This window comes from Bos indicus, chromosome 24, assembly GCF_029378745.1.
Source record: "Bos indicus isolate NIAB-ARS_2022 breed Sahiwal x Tharparkar chromosome 24, NIAB-ARS_B.indTharparkar_mat_pri_1.0, whole genome shotgun sequence".
Classification (NCBI taxonomy): domain Eukaryota; kingdom Metazoa; phylum Chordata; class Mammalia; order Artiodactyla; family Bovidae; genus Bos; species Bos indicus.
Window position 1 is genome coordinate 50,749,253 of NC_091783.1, and position 25,161 is coordinate 50,774,413.

The 25,161-nt window shown below is 40.2% G+C and overlaps 2 protein-coding genes across 4 annotated transcripts in view; one reads left to right on the plus strand and one right to left on the minus strand.

Moving 5' to 3' along the window:
* The window catches only part of MRO (maestro), an 85,200-nt gene extending 78,334 nt beyond the window's left edge, over positions 1-6,866 (minus strand). The window contains exon 1 of one of the 2 annotated variants that reach the window (XM_070779089.1): positions 6,736-6,866. The gene's annotated coding sequence lies outside the window, so the exon portion shown is untranslated. Of the gene's footprint in view, positions 1-6,566; positions 6,672-6,735 lie in introns of those variants that run through there. The other variant, XM_070779088.1, reaches the window with a different exon arrangement.
* A 98-nt stretch (positions 6,867-6,964) lies between these two features.
* ME2 (malic enzyme 2) overlaps positions 6,965-25,161 on the plus strand; it is a 57,430-nt gene continuing 39,233 nt past the window's right edge. Inside the window, exons 1-4 of one of the 2 annotated variants that reach the window (XM_070779083.1) lie at positions 6,971-7,098; positions 9,287-9,439; positions 17,434-17,553; positions 24,374-24,507. In XM_070779083.1, coding sequence (XP_070635184.1) covers positions 9,341-9,439; positions 17,434-17,553; positions 24,374-24,507 — 353 coding nt within the window. In that variant the 5' untranslated portion in view covers positions 6,971-7,098; positions 9,287-9,340. Of the gene's footprint in view, positions 7,099-9,286; positions 9,440-17,433; positions 17,554-24,373; positions 24,508-25,161 lie in introns of both variants that reach the window. The other variant, XM_019986706.2, reaches the window with a different exon arrangement.

Consider the following 25,161-nt stretch of genomic DNA (forward strand, 5'->3'; position numbering starts at 1 on the left):
GTGTCCTTGAGTCTGATTACAGCTCCAAAAACTCAGGTTCTCAGTAACGCAGGAACGTGTCTGAAACCACATCCACAATGGCCATCAGACTTTGTTTTGAATGCTTGAACCACAGTTATCCCATTTTGAGTATTCAAATGCATTGTTTTCTTTCATGGTTATAGTATATGTGCAATGCACGTTTAATAGGCCACAAAATAGGCTGTTCTAGGTAGCATAGGAGAAGGCAATGGCACCCCACTCCAGTACTCTTGCCTGGAAAATCCCATGGATGGAGGAGCCTGGTAGGCTGCAGTCCATGGGGTCGCTAGGAGTCGGACACGACTGAGCGACTTCACTTTCACTTTTCACTTTCATGCACTGGTGAAGGAAATGGCAACCCACTCCAGTGTTCTTGCCTGGAGAATCCCAGGGACAGGGGGGCCTGGTGGACTGCTGTCTATGGGGTTGCACAGAGTCGGACACGACTGAAGCGACTTAGCAGTAGCAGCAGTAGCAGGTAGCATAAGGTTTAAATTAAATCAAGTTTAAGACAAAATGACTTTTTCATACCTCAGTGTGAACATTTCTTCCATCAGTAACAAAAAGGAAATATTTTTTAAAGCTTTTCACTGTGTTTAGATTGATATGGAAGCACTTCTGTTTAAATTTATTATAAAAGTCTTCAGAAGGGAAGTCAAATGATAATTGCCATTGCAGAAACAAAGACTGCTGGGATTTTATATTTTGGAAAACCTAGAGAAGCAGGAAAAGAATTTTAAAATGTTCATTTTGAGTTAACATCTCAACATTTCAGTTTATGAGGTCATAAATGCAATTAATGAAATAAAAGAAGTAATCACTTCTTCTGAACTACTACAATGCTTTGAGCTTATTCTTTACATGTTGCCTTTAAATTTTTTATAAGGAAATGTTCAATTATACACAGAAGTAGAGGATATAGTATAATAAGCCCCCTTAAAGACAGGACTCAGTCTTAACAAATGGTGGCATTTTGCTAATCTTGTTTCAACTATCATCATTTTCCTCCCTAGAACAATGTAAAGGAAATTCATGACATCATGATTATGTCATTTCATCCATAAATACATACCTAACAACCAACTTCTCTTTGAATTCACCCATGTGAAAAAATGCTTTATCTCCATATTATAAGGTAGACTCCTTGAAGACAAGCAGTTTATCTTTTTCATTCCTGTTTCCCAATTAGCTCATCTCAGAAGAAACTTTTTAAATTTAATTAATTAATTTTATTTTTTGGCTGCACCAGGTCTTCACTGCTGCTCTCAGGCTTTCTCTAGTTGCATCGAGCAGGGCCTACTCTCTAGGTGCAGCGTGCAGGCTTCTCACTGCCGAGGCTTCTCTTGTTGCAGAGCATGGGCTCTAGAGCCTGCAGGCTTCAGTAAACTGAGATGCGCAGGTCTAGTTGCCTTGAGGCGTGTGGGATCTTCCTGGACCAGGGGTCAAACACATGTCCCCTGAACTGGCAGGTGGATTTCCAACCACTGGACCAACAAGGAAGTCCTCACCAGAAACTTTGATATACACACAAAATAAACTACACTCTGAGCATTGCTTAATGAACACACGGCCTCAGACAGTGGTTCTTAAACTTGAATATGTATCCAAATCAACAGAAGGACCTGGCAAAACACAGATTACTGGTCTCCAACCATGGAGTTTCAGCTTCAGTTGGGTCTAGGGTGGGGCTTGACTATCTGCATGTCTAACAAGTTCCCAGGTGATGATATGACCATCCAGAACCACGCTTTGAGAACTCTTTCATTAGAACAAAGAAGACGTCAATAGTCTAAACCTGCCCACTAATTATTCAAACATTAATCATATGTGAGGACTTAGGAGGAATACAGGGAGAAATGATTTTTATAAACCCCCACTTTCATGAAGCTTATATTGGATGAGAATTACTTTAAAAAGAAATACATGCACGAGAACTATTAAGAAACACAGGAGCTGAAGTCTCACATTGGAAGATTCTTATGTAATTGGTATAGTGACCGCAATGCATTGTTTTAAGCTCGAAGGTAATTCCAATGTGTATTTACATACTATTACACCAGGGTTTGGGCTTCCCCAGTGACTCAGCAGTAAAAAAAAAAACCCCACCTGCAATGCAGGAGATGCAGGTTTGATTCCTGGTCAGGAAGATCCCCAGGAAGAGGGCATGGCAACCTAGTATTCTTGCCTGGAGAATCCCATGGACAGAGGAGCCTGGCGAGGTACGGTCCATAGTGTCACAAAGAGTCGGACACGACTGAAGAGACTGAACACGCATGCACGCATGCACGCACACACACCAGGACTCACTGAAGAGATTAGAGTTTGAGTTATGAAAGAGATTTTAATAGTTTAAGTGGGGAGAGGCTTCCCATTTCCCAGGCTAGGGGTGGGGGTGCCATTAGTTCCAGATGCTCTTTCTGGTCTTTCCAAGACGGTGAACTGCACATAAAAATACTCAAAAGTATTCAGAGTGTACACAGCATAATTTGTTTCTCTCTTCCACTTATTAGTGGTACCCTTGGGCAAGTCAACCTGTAACTCCTTTTGTAAAATGGGGATAATAATTATACCTATATCATAGTGTTAAGACAATTAAGTCATTTTAATATATACACAGGGAGACTCAGAGCCATGCTTAGCAGATAATAAGTGTTCATTGCATAATTATTTATTGAGCATCATCTACATGACTGGCAGAGAGACTGAGTGAGAATGCTTCACTTGTATCTGTATTCCTTTAACTTTACAAAGCCCTTGCTTATTTTTCATCACATTTCCTCCTTTCAAGGGCCTTTGATACAGGATGGGGGAGTTTAATTTGGTTCACCTGACAGGAAAAAGATGTTGGGTGATTTTTCAAGAGTGTGATAGATAGAATCATGTATTCAAACCTCCCAAAGAGTACTCTTTCTTTTGCTATAAATAAGCAAACAAAAACAAAAAAATTGAACTGAGGAATTTGTTCAACTCCTTTGCAGATATACCTTCCTATATACACATACATGTTCACAGGGATCTCGACCATCTTCTATCATTCCCAGATGATCTATAAATGGGATGTCTAATCTATCGATAATCTATATTCTACTTGGAGTTGTATTTCTCATTCAGCTGTATTTCCAGTCAAGGACTGTCAGCTCCTAACTCCATTTTCTGAAGAGAATTCTACATTTCAGAGAGGTCCTTTCATTCTCTCAAGGAAATTCACAAAGTGGAAAATGTAAAACAAGTTTGAGTAAGAAAGTCCTCTTCTGCAACATACCCATGCATACCGAAAGTTAATATAGCAACTAACATGTTCCTTTCATGTCACAGGTACTTGGAGATAGGTTACATAATGAAAGCATAGGAAAAAAGACAGATATAAGGAAAACATGAGTAATCATTAACAGAGACATAAAATCTAAAACCTTCCAAACTTTCTCTGATGGTTTCTATTAGCAAGGACCACTCCAAAAGACACAACTCCTGTAATACAGTGGTTGTTATTCTGTAATACACTGTAATACAGTGGTTGTTATTCTGCAACCAGTGAGGAATTTTCTGTATGATTGCAAACAAATATGTGGAAACTCATTCCAACACTTTAAACACAATTCTCTTAAGCTTTGAAAAACACTGTACTCTTTTGAATTTACCTTTTTAGCCTCTATCCAAAATTCTTGCTTGAATTGAGCTATTTCATCTGTAAGTGATGCTATTTTGATACAGTAATAATTAAAGTGAGACACCAAGATGTCTCAGTTCAAAGTTAAAAGGCTAAGTGCGATCACATACCACATCCCTAGGTCTCCAGAAATAATTTAAGCATACAAACAAATTTCAAGTATAGAATTATTTTTGAATGAATTTAAAGGGCCAGTATCTAATATAGTAGGTTAGTGGCACACAAAATCAAAGCAGTAATATTATCATTATTAATACAGTAATAAAATTTTAATATTAATATAGTAGTAAGTATTAATACAGTAGTAAAATAGCAACTTTAGATCTGGCATCCTTAATTTGACCTAATGGGAATTATGAGCTATCCTAAAGAAACAAGTATAAAATTAAAATAATATGACAAGATTTCTGTGCATTTTAACAGTAACTGTTAGATGTCATTGTTAGTCCAAACAACAGAAAACCTTATTTGAGGTGATTTATTCAAGCAGAGGTTTATTTCACAGAATAAGAAATATGGAATAAGAATCAAGGTGGACTGTGGCTCAGTAATACTATTGGGGATCCAGGTGCTTTGATCCTGCCAATATACTTATAGGCCTTCATCTTCTTGCTTTTCATCCTATGGGCCAATAATGGGTGCCAGGACTTCAAGCATTTCTGGTAAGAAGTGGGATGTGAAACAAAAGGTACATGCCAATTGAGTCTTTCTTAAAAAGCCTTTCCTTCTTTTAAAAACGCCTTTTCCAAAGTTCCATCTAACAGCTTCCATATATGTGGAAGACTCCAACAGGGTCCTCTTAGACCAGCACTGTCCCACTGAAATATAACGTAAGCCACAAACTGGAGTTGTACATGCAATTTTAAATTTTATGATAGCCATGTTAAAGAAGTGAAAAGAAAGAGATGACATTAATTTAAATAATATATTTCACTTAACCCAAAATATCGAGATATTATTTTGACATGTGATCAATATTTTTAAAATTGACATATTTCACCTTTTTTTTTGCACTGTTCTGGAACTCAGTGAGTATCTTAATTTAGAGTTGCCATATTTCAAATGCTCAATAGCCATGTATCACTGTACTGGGAGGAAGCCTCAAACCATTCCCCAAAGTGACTAAGAAGTGAATTGGGATGGACCAGCAAAACAGCATCGTCTGCCTCTTTGACATGAACAGATACTTCATTTACTAAGGAATGAGCTGATCTCAGTTTAACCGAAAGAAATCCCATCCATGATAAGCTCTCTGCAACCCTTCAAGTTGGGATGATTCTACTGTAGGACGGACTGTCTTTCAAAGACAAAATAATTTTACCTCTACTAATGAAGCATTTATAATGACACATAATTTTTAAATTTTCTGTTTTCAGCTTGAAGCATCTTGACAGTTTCTGGCAAGCAGGGTTGAGGTCATGCGTATTTTTAAAATACTTTTATTTATTTATTTTTGGCTGTGCTGGATCTTCCTTGCTGTGTGCAGGCTTTCTCTAGTTGCAGAGCAGGAGCTACTCTGTTGCAGTGCACAGGCTTCTCACTGTGGTAGCTCCTCTTGTGGAACACAGGCCCTAAGCACTGGGGCTTTAGAAATTGCAGCAGGCAGGCTGAGTAGTTGTGGTCTGCAGGCTCTAGGGAATGGGCTCAGTAGCTGTGGCACACAGGCTTCGTTGCTCCAAGGCATGGGAAATCTTCCCAGAGCAGGGACAGAACCCGTGTTTCCTGCATTGGCAGGTGGGTTCTTACCCACTGCACCAGCCAGGGAAATCCCATGTTTTTTCTAGTCTCTCTGTTCCATTGGTGGTTACTATAGCAGCCATAGTCACCATTTATCCTGTAACTACTAGGAAATGGCAACCCACTCCAATATTCTTGTCTGGAGAATCCCATGGACAGACAAGCCTGGCGGGCTACAGTCCAGGGGGTTGCAAAGAGTCAGACATGACTGAGCCGCTAAGCACAGTTTCCCCAACATGCCCCACCCTTGGATGCTCAGACAGGCACGGCTGCTCCAAATTTTACAGGATCGTCAGAGTTTAGGAGGCTAGAATTCACTTTTCTCTACTTCTGCTCAATCTTCTCTATCCTACATTTCCATCACTTCATGTTCTCATTCCATTTGCTTTGCCTCTTCTTCACCCTTTACATCTTTAAAATTCTATTACTATACTTTAAAAGCACACAAACTCCATTACAGCAAAGCATTTTCGGTGGCCACATTTTCTGAAATAAGGATGAAGAACTATCCTCCAATATCATAACCATGGGTGAATTATACATATATTAAGGTAGGGTCGCACTACTTTCACCATGTCCATTTAGGGTGCCAGTGCTTTTTTCTGAGAGAGAATATTCGAATATCTACTTATGGGGATGGTGATGACAGTAAATTCCCTGCGGGTCAAAAGTTGTGTCAGCCCATGGTTGATTCATGTGAATGTATGGCAAAACCCATTACAATATTGTAAAGTAATTAGCCTCCAATTAAAATAAATTAATTAATTTACAAGAAAAAAAAAAGCTGTGTCAGTAACCATGGAGAGCAGCAAAGAATTTGGCAGAAGAGCAACTCGAAGGCAGACAAAAATTGCTCAAAAACATCAAGTTGTTCCTCAAGGGCAGAGGCTTCACATTTCCCAGGCCCGCTTTCTTCTGCGTCTCCATTCTCCTGGTTGGCATCCTGGTCTTCGAATCTCTGCTTTCCTCTCCCTGCCTCCACAGGCAGTCCAGGAGCGGCCCACACGCCCAGCCTTCGTCGCTTCCCGCGTTCGGGTCCTGGTACCCGCCGACAGGTCCCACCCCGCCCCATCCCCGGCCTCGCCCGCGCCTGCGCAGAGCCTCTTCTCGCGCGAACGCGCGGCCATCTCCCCCGACCTACCCCAGCGCCCGTCGCCAGGATGGGAGGTCTGCGGTTAGCCAGCCCCAGCTCTTTCCGTGGGGCGGCAGCTGTCCTCTGCGTGTCCGGACTCCTCCCACCCTACACGCCTGCGGGCTCACTCCTGGCGATCGGGCCCATAAGGGCACCTGCCAGGCCCCCAAACAGTTACCTCAGGCTACCGGGCAGAGGAAGGTCCTTGGAGGCTGGGACCCGGGCGCCGGCGGCGAAGCCCCTCCCCTTAGGGCTGGCTTCCTGCCTCCGCATTGGCCCGCGCGCCCGTCAGTCTCACCCCCTTCGTGGGGCCGCCGCGGCGGTTCTCCCCGGTCAGTCTCCTCGCTGCGCGGGTGTACTGGCTGCCTCGGCTCGAGTCCAGCAGAGCCGGCTGGTCGGAGCCTGAGCTGGCGCCGGCTCCCTCCGGGAAACCTCGGGAAGGGGAGGGCCGCACTCGGCCCGAGCTGAGCATCGTCCGGGTGGCCTGCGGGGCCGCGGCCTCTCCGCCGGCAGCACCACCTGTCGCGGGGCAAGAAGCGGGGTAAGGGTTTCGCGCGGCGCGCGGCCGCGGGCCCCCGGGGCCGGGAGTTCCGGGATGCGAACGGGCGCCGGCCTTCTCACCCCGGTGGGCGGAGCCGCGCGTTCGGCCCGCGAGGACCCGCTGGGCGGATGGGAGACCCGGGTGGAGGGAAAGGAGCTCGCCGAGCCCGGGCTGAGAGCTCGGGGAGCGGTCGGGCAGCGGCTACACCCTCTCTGACCGTGGACACCTCTTCCCTTGCGCACGGTTTAGGAACGCGACTTAACCGAGCGAGATTCGCTGGTCCAGGGCGCCCCCCTTCCCGACCCGGAGAAAGGCCCGGTGGCCTCCGTAGCGCGAGCATCTTTTCTACCTTATATTCCTGCTCCCCTTAAAGACCGATTTTGTGGCTCTGTATCCCTTTGTCAAATAGTTCTCATTTTCTGCAGGGATGGATTAATGGCAGGAGTTAGACACTGTGTGTGTGTGTGTGTGTGTGTTTGGATCGTTTCCTCGCTTTAAAGGAAGTTTGTCGCAGGCTAGAAAGTTCCAAGATTGGAACAATTCTGACCATGTGAAACGACATCTGTGGACTAGCATTGGCAGGTGTTTCTTTGACGCAGGTGATATCCATTTTTGCCTGTGTGATGTTACACAGTGAGGTCCTGGATTTGACTTTCTTGGTCCGGAGATAATTCTAGAAAATTTACTTTGCCATTTGGTGGGAAGAAGCTTAATCCAAACAACGAATCTCAGCAGAAGTGCTTCCTTACAGAACACTTTCTCTCGTATCTGTTTATCTTCTTAATGTTTATGGCAATCACTTCAAAACAAAGCAGTTGATAGCACTGTAATTTGTTTTAGTGTTGCAATCGATAACAATGGAAGCACGGATTAATGTGGCACTCCACTCCAGTACTCTTGCCTGGAAAATCCCATGGACGGAGGAGCCTGGTGGGCTGCAGTCCATGGGGTCGCTAAGAGTCGGACACGACTGAGCGACTTCACTTTCACTTTTCACTTTCCTGCATTGGAGAAGGAAACGGCAACCCACTCCAGTGTTCTTGCCTGGAGAATCCCAGGGACGGAGGAGCCTGGTGGGCTGCCGTCTATGGGGTCACACAGAGTCGGACACGACTGGAGCGACTTAGCAGCCCCAGCAGCAGAGGCCGGAGCGCTGTTTCCTGCAAGAATTATCTCAAAATAATGCCCTGAGATTGTTATTCTTTATTATCTCCGGTTTAGAAAGAGAAGGGAAGCTGGTGGCCTAGTGGTAAAGAAGCTACATGCCGATGCAGGACCGCAGGAGACACAGGTGCCATCTCTGGGTCCAGAAGATTCCCTGGAGTAGGAAATGGTAACCCAGTCCAGTATTCCTTCTTGGAGAATCCCATGGACAGAGGAGTCTGGTGGACTCCTGTCCATGGGGTCACAAAGAGTCCGACGCGACTGAACAGGCATGCATTACAAAGGAGGATTAGGAAGGTTAAGTAACTTGCCCAAGATCCCAGGTTTTAAGTGGCAAAGCCTGGATTCAGATTCAGGTAGTCTAACTTAATAGCTTCAACCTCCTCTTAACCTTGTATGCTCCTTAAACATTGTTCATGTTGTAAAGCTAATTGCAGTGTTGTGCTCCTAAGTTTTGATCTTTAGTTGCCAAGCTTTCTGGATTTTAAAGAAGAAACAGCCGTTTCCTTACCCCTCCCACATACACACATACTGTAGTAGTTACACAAATGCTAGGTAAATATATATTGTGTAACTACGGTAACAGTTAAGTTACATGTTACATTACATGGTTTGCAGAAGTAAAGGGAAAATAGTTTAGCAATTTTCTTCTAGTGGTGGACCTTTAAATAGTCAACTTTGAGCACCGCTTTGTAACCTGTATCTGATTCTTTTATGGTAGCAATAAAGACTTGAAAGTTAAGCATAGAGGGAAGAAATGCTGATATAGCTTTACCATATGTTAGAGAAAATGTTGGGCTATGCTTTTGTAGAAGTTTTGCATTTTCTTGAGAACTAAAACTTCCTCAATGGTAGTAGTTTAGTTGATAAGTCGTATTTGACTCTTGCAACCCTATGGATTGTAGCCTGCCAGGCTCCTTGGTCCTTGGGATTTCCCAAGCAAGAATACTGGAGTGGGTTGCCGTTTCCTTCTCCAGGAGATCTTCCCAACCCAGGGATTGAACACTGGTCTCCTACATTGCAGGTGTATTCTCTACCACCTGAGCCACCAAGGAAGCCCAATAGTTATTCTTGCTCAATGCCGCTGCTGCTACTGCTGCTGCTAAGTCGCTTCAGTTGTGTCCGACTCTGCCTACTCTGCAGCCTACCAGGCTCCTCCGCCCATGGGATTTTCCAGGCAAGAGTACTAGAGTGGGTTGCCATTGCCTTCTCCGATTCTTGCTCAATAGTACTCCTAAAAGAGAATTGCTTACAGGTTTCACTTTTATAAGGTGTTTATGTATAATGTTTTTGTCTTTCAATATATTTGTTATGAAAACACTTTAAAATTCATAAAAGAAATACCCATTTACCACTTGAGAGTATCTTTTGTAAATTAACTCTTACTATGAAGCTGTTTGTGCATAAATTGTATTTAATTTCATATAAAAAGTAAGCTATTTTAAACTGCATTACATTTTATATTAAAGTAAAATTATAATCTGTTTTGGTGAATTTCAGGCCAACTCAACAACCATATTTTAAAACATAAATAACACTAAAATGTGTAGTTGTTTACTAAGGATCAATATTGGAGAAAATTCATACTAAATATCAAAGTTACTCCACATATGATTTAATGAAATGGTAATCATTTTATTAAAAGCTAACTAATTGAAAGTAACTATTTTAATTATTATACCTGCCTATTACACCTGCCCTGATCAATATATACAAATTTTTAAAGTTATGAAGAATATATTGATTATATTGTTTAGGATAACATTTGATATTTGCCTGGATCTGTATGCCATCCAAATTCTCATTCTTGACCTAATGATTTCAAATCATTTAAATAAATGTTAGCCATGATTATCCTCATAGCCTCATGTTTTTAAAGTTATATAGGGGTTCTTTTTTTAGACAAATTTTTATTGAAATATCGTTAATATACAAACTTTGTAGGCTCTTAAAATGGATTTCACTTTGGAAGATGATTCAGAAACAGCCTTTTAGAAGGCACCTTCTGACCTCCTTAGTTTATTACTACTGGTAACAATAATACTTAAATAAATAACATAGAGCACTTAGAGGGCACTGTGATAAGCATCTTACATGGATTATGTGATTTTAATCTTAAAATGGCCCTATTTAATAGGTCCTGTTGTTTATCATCCCTGTTTGACTGCTACTCGAGGAGATTGAGACTTAACTGTGACCTAGTCAGGATCATGGAGCTAGTAGTGTCTTAGGGGCAAAGCTAGAATTTAAGTCCCGTGATTTGATCATAGAGCTTACTTTCGACCACTCTGCCGGATTGCCTGGATGTGGATCTTATTGAATGAACCAAGTGAAGTAGTCAAGCTCTTTGTGATGATGATAAAGCTTTAAGGGGTTGATGCTACCGCTGCTGTTTAGTCGCTCAGTTGTAGCTGACTCTTTGCAACCCCACGGACTGTAGCCTGCCAGGCTCCTCTGTCCATGGAGTTCTCCAGGCAAGAATACTGGAGTGGGTTGCCATTCCCTTCTCCAGGGGATCTTCTGACCCAGGGATTGAACTTGGGTCTCCTGCACTGCAGTCAGATTCTTTACAGTCTGAGCCACCTGGGAAGCCTTGAGGACTTGATACTATATTTAAATATCATCATAACTGCACACAGCTGCTTAATAGGTTCCCTTCCCTTCCCTATTTTGTTGATGAGAAAAGTGAGACCTTCAAGTTAGGGGTTCCCAGACTTTTGGACTTCATCAGCAAGTTTAAAAAAAATAAAGTGTGTGTGTAGGTGGGCAATTGGGATCAGATGTAAGGTCCCCAGCTTTTAGTTCCATCGACGTTATGGACCTTTTTTAGAACTACTACAATCTACCATCCCCATCCTTTAAAAAAAAGTTTGTTTTTTATTTTTAACCACCAAAAAGGGAGGAAGATGATAATTACGACGTGGAAACAGACAATAAATTTTGTGTCATGAAAAACTATATTGTCCTAGTTTTTCTCATTTGGTTATAGGTCAGTGAAAAATGTGTTCCAGACTGATGCCAATTCAGAGACCATTTGGGAATGCTTGGGTGACACAATGATTCCAGACTGGTAATTAGCTGAGTCCAGATTCAGACTGAATGCCGAGCTTATGCTCATTGCACCTGGTCATAAACAGGAGAGAGGGTATGCTCAATTGTGTCCACCTCTTTGCGACCGTGTGGGCTGTACCCGCCCAGTCTCCTCTGTCCATGAAATTTTCCCGGCAAGAATACTGGAGCAGGTTGCCATTTCCTACTTAAGGGGATCTTCCTGACCCGGGGTCTCCAGCCTTGTCAAGTGAATTTTTGACCACTGCACCATGACTTCTCTCCAACTGACGTCTCCATTTCATTGAACTTCTGCTTTCTACCCCTAGCTAGGCAGCTGGGGAGAGGAATCTTCAGCAGTCAGTGACCTAGCAGTTTCAGTCCCAGTTGGGTTTAGAAATACCACCCAGAGTGTGAACTCACTGCCCACCCGCCCCTCCCTGCAAGGCAAGGTGAATGACACACCAGAGGAAGAAACCACAGGCATACCTCAACATCCAGGAAACTCGAGTAGTAAGCAGCTTCATTTTCCATATTTATTCAAAATGGGAAGCCCCACCTTCTTTTGTTTCCTGTTTTTACTTAACTCATTTTTACAGTTCTTTCATCCTGTCTTATAATATGAGGAGTTCAGGTGTGCGTTTTCCCCCTTTTATCTTGTTGCCTCCAGCTGGTATTAAGCCTACTGTCTGTCTCTCTGTCTCCTTAGTCCTTGGTTCTATTTTTGGCAGAAATGGGATTTTCTCCTTAAATTGTTTTTTGACTGATGCCTACTTGTTTTAAAGACATTATTAAAGTTACTTTTATTTTTTTATTTTACTCTCTATCACTTAGTAATAAAGTAATAATTTGAGTGCTATGACACCACTTCTATAAGTCTTTAATATTTTTCTGCATCTGTTCTCTCGTTTGATCATTACAATTATCTATGAGGTAGATTTGACAGGTAGTCTTTATTTTACAGAATAAATTCAGTATTTGACGGAAGCAAATTTATAGCCAGGAACTGAAGATAGAAGATTTTATGTCAGAATGTTGATCTTAAGTACTGAAAGGAAAAACTTGTTTCTTCCTACTCGCAGGCTCAGTTCTTTTGGCCACCAAGTGTGTTTTTTCCCCACACCTAGTTCTCCCCTTCTAGGCAGACACTGCCTGGGTGTGCTTCAGCTGAATTCTAACACTCTCTACCTGGAGATAGCTTCCAAGCCCACAAGTTAAGGACTCACTTCAGAAAGACTGCCCTCACTTCAGATGCCAATCAAAAGTCCCAGGTTTTGACCCATGCTTCTGACCAACTGGTTGTAGATCAGGGCTTCCCACACCGCCCTCCTCAGGTTAGATAGTTTGCTCTTCTGGCTCACAGAACTCAGAGAGACACTTATTTGCAATTACTGGTGTATTATAAAGGGATACATCACAGGAACAAATGGATGGAAAAGATACATAGGTCTGGGTATTGGGGCTGGATGCAGGAGGGCATGGCACTTCTTTATCCTCTGGGCTTGTCAACCCCGGACACCTAGATGAGTTCACCAACCTGAAAGCTCATCACCTCTCCTTGTTCAAAAGTCTTTATGGATCTTCATCTGTATTGGTCCCACCCCTTTTCCCTAGGGACCTGGAGTGGTACTGCAAAGTTTCCACTCTAATAATTACTTGATCTTTCTGATGATCAGCTCTGTTGTGAGGTTATGCAGTGGGCTCATCCTAAGTGAGTTCAGTGAGTTCAGTAGCATAAACTCAGGTATGGTCAAAAGGGTCTCCCTATGAATAGCAAAAGATACTTCTGTCACTCAAAATTTCAGTGGCTTTTAGGAGCTCTGTGCCAAGAACTGGGGACCAAGACCAAATATATTTTATTATACTTGTGGTATGACAAAATGTTGCTTTTTTTTTTTTCAGATAGTCTTTGATTTTAAATTAAAAAGTTTTTCAAACTCTTTTTTAGATTTGCCTACGTCACCACTAGACTACAATACTAATCCAGTCTTTTGGTACCAAAGTTTTAATTGTGATAAATAATGCTTTCTCTCCTGGAAGACCCATTGAAACATGATCAGCACTACAGTTTCAATTTCTGTCTTTTCAAAATTTATTTTGAAATACTTTGAAAGACTTGGTTGTATACATTATATTTCATTATACTTCATTAATTCTTCACTGTGTATTTTTAGAACAGGGATACCTGTAAATATGGTTATCGAACTCAGAAAGTTTTAAAGTATACAATACTTATAGTAGATTTTCCAGTTATGCCAGTTATCCCCAACCATGTCTTTGATAGCATTTTTGGGGATCAGATTTTGCATTTAGGTGTCTTGTCTTTTTAGTCTTCTTTGAATTGCAGTTGTTACTTAGTGTTTTTCATGACATGAACATTTTTGAAGAAAACTCGTCTGTTATTTTATGGTATGTCTCTCGTGATTTTTTAAATTACTGTTATTGAAATATATTTAACATAAAACACTGTGAAAGTTTAAGAGGTACAACATATTAATCTGATACATTTATATATTGTAATTATTGCCATTGTACTGATAATTAGCACCTCTGCATGTTATATAATTATAATTTATCTTCAGTTATTGGAATAATTAAGCTCTAGACTCCTTGCGAGTTTGATTGTAATACAGTATTGTCGCCTGTGTTCACCAGGCATTAGATCTCTTGGACTTCTCTCTTACGACTCTTGTTGGAAGAGTCTGATGTTTGTACCTTTAAACAACATCTGTCCTGTCCCTTACCCTTATTCCCATCTCTCATGATTCTTGATCATTTAGATTGCTTGATTCTGCAGCCATAGTTAGATACCACATTTATATAAAATATCCAGAATAGGCAAACTCAACACAGAAGGCAGATTGGTGGTTGCAGGCACTGGGGTAGTGGGGTACACCGCTTAATGGGTGTGGTGTTTCCTTCTGGGATGATAAAAATGTTTAGGAACTAGATAGAGGTGGTTGTGCAACATTATGGATTTTCTAAATCCCTCTGAATTGTTCATTTTATGTTATGTGAATTTCTGTTCCATAAAAATTAACTTAAAATCCTAATGTAGATGATTTTGCTGCACCCCCATATACAGCCTGGATTTCTCCTCAAGTAGAAATTCCATTAAAAGCTGTTGCGTGGAGGTTTCCCTGGTGGCTGGCTCAGTGAGAATCTGCCTGCCAATGCAAGAGACACAGGTCTGATCCCTGGTCTTGGAAGATCCCACATGCCGCAGGGCAGCTCAGCCCATGTGCCACAACTATTGAGCCTGTGCTATAGAGCCCAGGAGCCGAAAGTGCTGAAGCTCGAACCCTCTAGAGCCTGTGCTTTGCAACAGGAGAAACCGCCGCAGAGAGAAGGAAGCCTGTGCATTGCAACAGGAAGGTAGCCCCTGCCCACCGTAACCAGAGAAAAGTCTGCGCAGCAATGAAAACCAGCACAGCCAAATAAATAAAATCATGTTAAAAAGCTGTTGTATGATAATTACGATGGTTTGTGATGATTAAAGACATGAGCATTGTAAATTGATTTTTAGTGGAAGAATTGATACACAGAAGAATCCATTATATATTCTCATCAGTAAATATTTAAGATTTAATATGTAGTTTTCCATTTTGAAAAATTCCCATAATGTTTGTGATGAATGTGAAAGGACAAAAACATGTTTTCTAGCCAATTTGCATGATTTTAAAATAGTAATAGGTTTTCTACAAACAACGTTTTAGTACATTGAATGTAAATATTGACTTTATTAGTACCTTAAAACTTGAAGTCTAGATTAAGAATCGGATAGTTTCTCTTCCTCTGAATGTATGTATTCCAGGCTTTTTTCTGTTATAAGTCTCCACACAATGTTTACATTGAACCTCAGTTCAATCGCTGAGTCATGTCCAACTCTTTGCGACCCCATGAATCGCAGCACGCCAGGCCTCCCTGTCCACCAACTCCCCGGCCTCACCCAAACTCATGTCCGTCGAGTCGGTAATGCCATCCAGCATCTCATCCTCCGTTGTCCCCTTCTCCTCCTGCCCTCAATCTTTCTCAGCATCAGGGTTTTTTCCAATGAGTCAACTCTTCGCATGAGGTGGCCAAAGTACTGGAGTTTCAGCTTCAGCATCAGTCCTTCCAATGATCACCCAGGACTGATCTCCTTTAGGATGGACTGGTTAGATCTCCTTGCAGTCCAAGGGACTCTCAAGAGTCTTCTCCAACACCACAGTTCAAAAGCATCAATTCTTCAGCGCTCAGCTTTCTTCACAGTCCAGCTCTCACATCCATACATGACCACTGGAAAAACCATAGCCTTGACTAGACGAACCTTTGTTGGCAAAGTAATGTCTCTGCGTTTTAATACGCTGTCTAGGTTGGTCATAACTTTCCTTCCAAGGAGTAAGTGTCTTTTAATTTCACGGCTGCAGTCACAATCTGCAGTGATTTTGGAGCCCCCAAAAATAAAGTCTGACACTGTTTCCACTGTTTCCCCATCTATTTCCCATGAAGTGATGGGGCCAGATGCCATGATCTTAATTTTCTGAATGTTGAGCTTTAAGCCAACTTCTTCACTCTCCTCTTTCACTTTCATCAAGAGGCTTTTTAGTTCCTCTTCACTTTCTGCCATAAGGGTGGTGTCATCTGCATATCTGAGGTTATTTCTCCTGGCAATCTTGATTCCAGCTTGTGCTTCTTCCAGCCCAGTGTTTCTCATGATGTGCTCTGCATATAAGTTAAATAAGCAGAGTGACAATGTACAGCCTTGACATACTCCTTTCCCAATTTGGAACCAGTCTGTTGTTCCATGTCCAGTTCTAGCTGTTGCTTCCTGACCTACATATAGGTTTCTCAAGAGGCAGGTCAATGGTCTGGTATTCCCATCTCTTTCAGAATTTTCCACAGTTTATTGTGATCCACACAGTCAAAGGCTTTGGCATAGTCAATAAAGCAGAAATAGATGTTTTTCTGGAACTCTCTTGCTTTTTCCATGATCCAGCAGATGTTGGCAATTTGATCTCTGGTTCCTCTGCCTTTTCTAAAACCAGCTTGAACATCTGGAAGTTCACGGTTCACATATTGCTGAAGCCTGGCTTGGAGAATTTTGAGCATTACTTTATTAGCATGTGAGATGAGTGCAATTGTGCGGTAGTTTGAGCATTCTTTGGCATTGCCTTTCTTTGGGATTGGAATGAAAACTGACCTTTTCCAGTCCTGTGGCCACTGCTGAGTTTTCCAAATTTGCTGGCATATTGAGTGCAGCACTTTCACAGCATCATCTTTCAGGATTTGAAATAGCTCAACTGGAATGCCATCACCTCCACTAGCTTTGTTTATAGTGATGATTTCTAAGGCCCACTTGACTTCACATTCCAAGATATCTGGCTCTAGGTGAGTGATCACATCATCGTGATTAGCTGGGTCATGAAGATCTTTTTTGTACAGTTCTTCTGTGTATTCTTGCCACCTCTTCTTAGTCTCTGTGCTTCTATTAGGTCCTTACTATTTCTGTGCTGCATTGTGCCCATCTTTGCATGAAATGTTCCCTTGGTATCTCTAATTTTCTTGAAGAGATCTCTAGTCTTTCCCATTCTATTGTTTTCCTCTATTTCTTTGCATTGATTGCTGAGGAAGGCTTTCTTATCTCTCCTTGCTATTCTTTGGAACTCTGCATTCAAATGCTTACATCTTTCCTTTTCTCCTTTGCTTTTTGCTTCTCTTCACAGCTATTTGTAAGGCCTCCCCAGATAGCTATTTTGCTTTTTTGCATTTCTTTTCCATGGGGATGGTCTTGATCCCTGAACTTAACATTCGCTGTTTAGATGTTTCATACCCTGCCACACTTGTGTGAATTACAGAAAGGGTAAATATTTGGCTAACTGTAGTAGGTAATGTGTAAACAGTAGCAATGATTATTGTCATCGAAGGACTTGAACTGTTGTCAGAAAAAATAAATCTTTGCCTTCACACTGTTGCTTACTCTTTTATAATCCCTTCTATCTATAGAAACACAAATGTACTTTGAAAACCTTTTCATTTGTGGAAAGTGAAGCTTTCTAAATCTGCTTTTGAAAACTTGTCCCTGATATACCTACAGTTCTATAATAGGTTTCTCATTATCTTTATTTGCTTTGTTTTTCCCAGGTGAGAAAAAAGATGCTGTCCAGGTTTAAAATAGTCGCCACTCCTTGTACTCTGGCATGCCGCCATTTGCACACAAAAGAGAAAGGCAAGCCACTTATGCTGAACCCAAGAACAAACAAGGTTAGTAACATTAACACTATCATACATTTTCTCTCTTCCTGGTAAAGGTTTGATATATTTTAGATAGATATAGTATGAAAGATTTGTATTGTGTGGCTTTATACTAAAACTATTCGAAAGTGGGTTGTTTTTTTTTTCTTGCATGAACTTTTCTCTTTTCAGCGTTGCTTTATACCTTCTAAATTTCACCATCTCAATTTCTACCATCCAGAAAGAGTTGACTTTGTTTCCTAGTTCTAGCTTAAAAAAAAAAAAAAATCCAAGAATAGCAGATAGGTCAAGAGTTTTGGCCAGATGCAGTATATTTAGATTGACTTCATTTAGTCATTTTATTGCTTTTATAAATAAATGAATAAATGTTCTATAATTTCCTAATCCCTGATGGATCATTCATTCTCACTGTACTTGGACGGAAAGAAATAGAAGAGGCCTTTTCTTTTCCCCCTAGTATGCTTACCTGCACAATGAAGAGTCTAGTTAAGGGATTTTTATCAATATTGTGTCTGAAGGAAGATAACTCAGGATCAGCTAAAGTGGGTGCACTTCTGTGTACATCAGGAGGGCATTGTTGTGTCCACGAGCAGAAGACAGGTTTGTGAAACAAGTGGTGATGGAAGACAGAAAAGAGTAGAAGGGCAAGTGAGAGGAAGGTTGTTTCTGCTTTCAGGGCATCCGTTTTAGACTATGTCACGTTCACTTACTAACTCCGGGCCAGCAATTTAAGAATTTTATCAACTTTTATTATAAATGCTCAATACGTAAAATTATTTCTTTAATAACCATTTTGATTTCTCCTGCGCATTATAAATAATGGTTTTGAGTGTCCCTTAAATCTAGGGACAGATTTAAGGTAGGAGATAGGCAGTAAAACCTTGTGTGGCCAACTCATTTATCTTTAGCAATAGGATAAGCATTTTTAAATGAACTGTGTAGCTTATTAAATGAACTACACAGTTCATTTAAAACTACATAAAAACTCAGGGTTTTAACCCCTTTACATTTCCCAGTCTTAGATAAAATCTTATAAAGAGGAACATGACACACAAAAAATTTAGTGATTTGACTTTTTTTTTTTTTTTTTTCATTCTAAAGGTTCAACAGTTTTATAAGGTCTTTTCCAGAGAACTAACTTTTGGTTTAATTTTTAATTTTTCAGTTTTTTTTTTCTGTTTTCTATTTATTTTCACTCTAATGTTTATTATTTCCTTCCTTTTCGCTTCAGGTTTAGTTTGTTCTCCTCCCCCGCCACCCAGTTTCTTAAAGTAAAAGATTAAGTAATTGATTTGAGATCATTCTGCTTCTTTCCGCTACATCTACAGCTACAAATTTCCCTCTTAAAATTATTTTCACTGTATCCTATAAGGTTTGGTGTGTGTGTTTTAATTCATCTTAAGGTATATTCTAATTTGCCTGTGCTTTCTTCTCTGCCCACTTGCTTTTTATAGGACTGTATTAAGATTCCCCAAATATCTGTTTATTTTTATTTATTTTTTTCCCTTTATTTTTAATTTCTAATCTTGTTACACTGTGGTTGGAGATCATACTTCGGAAGACTTAAAACCTTTTAAATTTATTGAGACTTGTTGTATGGCCTGACAAAGGGTCTGTCTATCTGTACAAGGAGAACATTCCTTGTGCAGATGAAAAGAATGTATATCCTGCTTCTGATGAAGGAGCATCTGCTGGGTCTAGTTGGTTTATGGTGCTCTTCAAGTCTTCTTTTTCCTTGTTGATTTTCTGTCTAGTTGTCTTCTCCATTATTGAAACTGAGATACTGACATTTTCAGCTTGTTGAATTATCTTTCTCCCTAATTCTGTCAGTTTTGCTTCATGTATTTGGCCCTCTTTTGTTATCTTACAAGTATGTTTATATACTTAATGGAGTGTATCTTCTTAACTGGAGTGACCCTTTCAGCAAAAGGTTCTCCTCTGGTAATGTTTGTTTCAAAGTCTGTCTTCCCTGTTACTAACGTACCTCTTCCAGCTCTGTTTTGGTTACTGTTGGCATCCTGAATCTTTTTCCATTCTTTTACTTTACACCTATTTGTATCTTTGAATCAACATGTGTCTCTTGTAGTCAGCATGTAATTGGATCATGTTATTTTATCAGTTCTGCCAGCCCTTTTAATTTTAGAATTTCATCCATCTACATTAATATAATGTCTAGTAGGGTATGATTTATGTCTGCTATTTTGCTATTTGTTTTAAAAGTCTTATGTGGTTTCTGTTCCTTGTGTTAAATGTTTTCCATTATACTATTTAAATTCCCTTGTCTTTTACTGCCTATTTCTGAGTTCTTTTCTCAGTGGTTTGCCCTGGGGACTACAGTTACTGTCTTTATCACAGTCTAGTTCAGTTTGATACTAGTTGAATTAAATAGTTCACCAGAACTTTGCTCCTGTAGAGGTCTATCTCCTTTTGTGCTGCTTTTTTGTACAAATTATATTTTATACATTGTATAACCATCAACACAGATGTATAGTTATTATCTTACATAATTGTCTTTTAAATTGAGTAAGAGGCAGAAACCTACAAAAAATATATTTGCACTGTTTTTTATATTATGCAGTCATCTCACCCGTGTTCTTTATTTCTTTGCATGGATTTGAGTTACTGTCTTGTGTCTTCCATTTAGGCCTGAAGGATCCCCTTCAGTATTTCTTGTGAGACAGGTCTGTTAACAATGGATTCTCTGTTTTTATTTATCTGGGAATGTCTTAATTTCTTCATTTTTGAAAGATAGTTTGTAGAATTAGGAAGTTCTTGGTTGACAGTTGATTTTTCCTTCAGCACCGCCTATGGCTTCCGTGGTTTCTGATAACTTAGCTGTTACTCTTTTTCAGAATCCCCTGTATGTGATGAGTCACTTCTCTTTGCTTTCAGATTTCTCCTTTTGTCTCTGGCTTTTGACAGTTTGAATAGGATGTGTCTGGGGTAGAGCTCTTTGTGTTTTTCTTGATTGGAGCTATTGGGCTTCTTGAATGTGTGGATTAATGCTTTTCATAAAATTTGGGAAGTTTTTGCCCATTATTTTTTCAATTATTTTTTATCCTTTTCTCTCCTCACCTCTGGTACTCCTGTTATGTATATGTTGGCGCTCTTGATGGTATCTTTCAGGTCTGTTCATATTTATTCCATATTTTTCCTTTCTCAGACTGGATTATCTCAGTTGACCCATGTTTAATGATTTTTTTTCTTCTACCACTCAAATCTGCTTATTGAACCTCTTTAATGAAATTTTTATTTCAGTTGTATACCAATTTGAGAATTTGTTTGGTCCCTTTTTATAGCTTCTCTGCTTATCAATATTTTCTGGTTAGTGGGAGGTTATTCTCATCCTTCCCATAGTTTGTTAGACAATGGTGTTTTTTAGTTTTTTTGATGTATTTAGAGTAACTAACTTTTTTCTTTTTTTACTGAAGTATAATTGATTTACAGTGTTTCAGGTGTATAGCAAAGTAATTCATGTTATGCACACATATATATACTTTTCCAAACTCTTTTTCCTTATAGTTCCCTGTGCTATACAGTATGTCCTTGTTGTTTATCTACTTTATATATAGTAGTGTGTTAATTCCAACTTATTTATCTGGGAAACAACTAGATAAAAACTAGAACAACTAATTAAAAATCTTTGTCTAGTAAGTACAATATTTGGACTTCCTTGGGGGCAATTTCAATTAACTGCCCTTTTTTCTTATATACGAGTCAGACTTCGTGTGTTTTTTGTTTGTTTGCCTTTATGACTTTTTGTTGAATAGTCATTCCTCCCAGGGTTTGTAGTGTTGCTGTTGTCTGTTTAGTATCATTTCTGAATTCTTTCTTCTGGTTATATTTGCCTACTGCAATCTCTGCTTTGTTAACTTAGTAATCAGCGAATGATTAAGCAGAAACTTAAATACCTGGAACCATTCTTTGCCAAGGAGCTCTGTGTATCTGTGGGGGTGTGCCTTTAATTTTCTTTCTTGCATTCTCAGTTGTGTCCGACCCTCTGCGACCGCATGGACTGTAGCCTTCCAGGCTTCTCTGTCTGTAGGACTTTATTAAGGCAAGGGGAGGGTACCCCAAGGAGACTCTTCCAGGGGATTTTCCCGACCCAGGGATGAAACCAGTGTCTCTTGCATCTCCTGCATTGGCAGACAGATTCTTTACCACTTGAGCGACCTGGGAAGCCTGGGGCGTGCCTTTAGTACTCAGCTAAGCAGTTTACAGGGCTTCCCAGGTGGCGCTGGTGGTAAAGAACTCACCTGCCAATGCAGGAAACAACCAGGTTCGATCCCTGGATTGGGAGGATCCCCTGGAGGAGGGCATGGCAACCCACTCCAGTATTCTTGCCTGGAGAATCCTATGGACAGAGGAGCCTGGTGGGCTACAGTCCATGGGGTCACAAAAAGTTGGATACCACTGAGATGACTTCTCTGAACTGTGGTGTTGGAGAAGACTCTTGAGAGTCCCTTGGACTGCAAGGAGATCCAAACAGTCCATTCTAAAGGAGATGAGCCCTGGGTGTTCTTTGGAAGAAATGATGTTAAAGCTGAAACTCCAGTAGTTTGGCCACTTCATGCAAAGAGTTGACTCATTGGAAAAGACTCTGATGCTGGAGGGATTGGGGGCAGGAGGAAAAGGGGACAACAGAGGATGAGATGGCTGGATGGCATCACTGACTTGATGGACATGAGTTTGAGTGAACTCCGGGAGATGGTGACAGACAGGGAGGCCTGGCGTGCTGCAATTCATGGGGTCACAAAGAGTCTGACACGACTGAGTGACTGAACTGAACCGACCTGAACTGAGGTGACTTAGCACAGCACAGAAGCAGTTTACAACTATGTGTCAGCCTTCACTTCCTGTTTACACAGAGCCTCAAGGCTAGCCAGAGGTGGCTCAAGTCTTTCCTGGACATGCTTACAGCTATGCATATGACCCTCTAGGTTCTTAAGAATATGTCTCAGCTTTTCAAAGATCCCCCTGAACTTTTCAGTTTTCCTTTTCTGTTTTTTGGTTAACCTGTTTGCCCCATATGTTATCTACTGCCTTGGGGAGATGCTGCGTTAAATAATTACCTCTGATTGTTTACAACAAACTGTTCTGGGGGCTGGGGGAGAAGGCTATTCACACTGCCCGAGCTGCAAGTCAGGTCAAATAAAGACAGCCTTGTAGATAGGGTCTTCAGGTCTAACAATGACAGTTACCTGGATACTGGGCTTTAGAAGAATCTCCGACCCTTCCTGCCTTTCTCCAATGACAGCCAAGCTCTAATTTTCAAAGTGACTGCTTCACAGTGTTTGCTTTTTCAAGGTTACTGTGGAGCTGGGGAGGGGAGAATAGGAAGAAGGAAAGTTAAAATGCCATGAAGCTTTCTGTTCTTACTGAAATTCAGCAGTTTTTCTTGAATAAATGATCTCCAATTGCTGAAACCTTTGGTTAGTTTCCGGAATTCTGAACTTTTGGCCAGGGTTCTTGTTGCTTTTATGAAGGAAAATATTTTTTTAGAAGTCACTGACATCTCTTTGATAACAAAAAATTTAACCCATAGCTGAATACCAGAAATTGAAAAAGTTTATTACATAGGTTAATTTGTCTTAAGTGTCATTTCTTCTTCCCTCTTCCCTCTGTTCAACCTCATTCCTGTCTAGTCATGGTAACCTCTTAGTTTGGTTTGTATTCTTTCAAACTGTCTGTTGCTTTCATTTTTAATATGTGTGTGCATCTGTATATAACATGTAGTTTATGGGGATTTTCTAAACATAAAATAGGGAGTTTGTTTTGATTTTCAAGTTAACTTTTTTTCCTAACTGTGTATCTGGCAGGTCTTTCCACTATACACTTAACAACATATACAGATATGTTTATCTGTATGGAAGTGTCATAGGTTCGTAATTCTTCCATAATTGATGGACTTTTAGTTTGAAATAGACTGGAGAACTAGAAACAGTGCTACAACTAATCTCTTCGTATGTACCTCTTTGTTTATGAATATTTCTCTAGAATAACTAGGTAGAAGTAGAATTGCTATATGTGCATTCAAGATAGGGAAGCAATCTCAGTGTCCATCAACAGATAAATGGATGAAGAAGATACACACACACACACACACACACACACACACACACACTAACAATGGGATAGCACACAGCTGTCAGAAAAGAATGAAATTCTGCCATTTGCAACAGTATGGATTGACCTAGAGTATTATGCTTAGTGAAGTAAGTCAAAGACAAATGCTGTATGATGTCACTTATGTGTGGAATCTAAACAATAAAACAAGTAAATGGATGTAACAAAACAGACTCACAGATATTGAGGACAAATTAGTGGTTACCAGTAAGGAGAGGCAAAGGGAGAGGGACAAGGTAGGGATAGAGAATTAAGAGATACAACTACTTTGTATACAATAAATAAGCTACAAGGATATATTGTACAGCTCAGGGAAATATAGTCATTGTTCTATAATAATTTTAAATGGAGTTTAAAGAAATTGAATCACTATGTTGTATACTGGAAACTAACATATTGTAAGTCAATTATACTTCAGTTAAAAAAATAAAATATGTGCATTAAAAAAAAAATCTAAGAATACTTTAAAATTGGCTTTCAAAAAGCCTAGAGCAATTTATATTCCCAGCAGTGGTATGAGAGTAATTCTTTTACTATATTCTTACCAGTACTAGATATGATCAATCTTACAAATTTTTGAAAGTCGGGGCCAAAATGTTATCTGGCTGATCTTTTTATGTTTAAATTACATTTGGTAGGTTACATTACATTTGTTACCCCTGTAATTAATAATTTTTAATTCTTTTATTTTTTTCCTTTTTAGGGGATGGCGTTCACATTACAGGAAAGACAAATGCTTGGTCTTCAAGGACTTCTACCTCCCAAAATAGAGACACAAGATATTCAAGCCTTACGGTTCCATAGAAACTTGAAAAAGTTGAATGGCCCTTTGGAAAAGTGAGAGTTGATTAGACGTTTAGTTTTTTTTTTTAATTGATGTTTTGATCAAAAAAATTGGGAGTACTATTATGTATTATGTATGTATTATGTATGCATGAGAAATAAGTCTCATAATGAAACTTGTATTTTAGTTGATTTATTTTATAATGATTATATTTCCTTCACTTCAGTGAATAATTCCCTTATTTTCACTGTAGTAAAATTCAGCAGGAATCAGTTTTTTATAGTTAAAATCACAGAGCTTTAAGGTTTGAATTGAATGGTAGAAGCAGAGACACCCGTTCTGTTCAGCTTTTATTGATCACCTACTTTGTGTGCTGTTGCTAGCCACTGAGGATATAAAATGAGTAATAGACAGGGTGGCCATATAATATATCATCCAATCCAAGACACTTTGGGGAGTGAAAAAGAGGTAAATGAAACTGTCCCAGGCAAACTGGAATGTACGGCCACCCTGGTAACTCACAGCCTGCCTTCTAGGAGCTCATCCATACGGAGTTATGCTATGACCATCATTGTAGCTGTACTGCAGTGTGCAGGACAGCGAGGAAGAGGGACGTGCAGAGTACATTCTGAAAGCATGAAGACGGATGCCTTCTGCAGCCTGGGAAAGCACTTCCTGGAGGAAGTGATGCTTTAGTTGAATTTGAA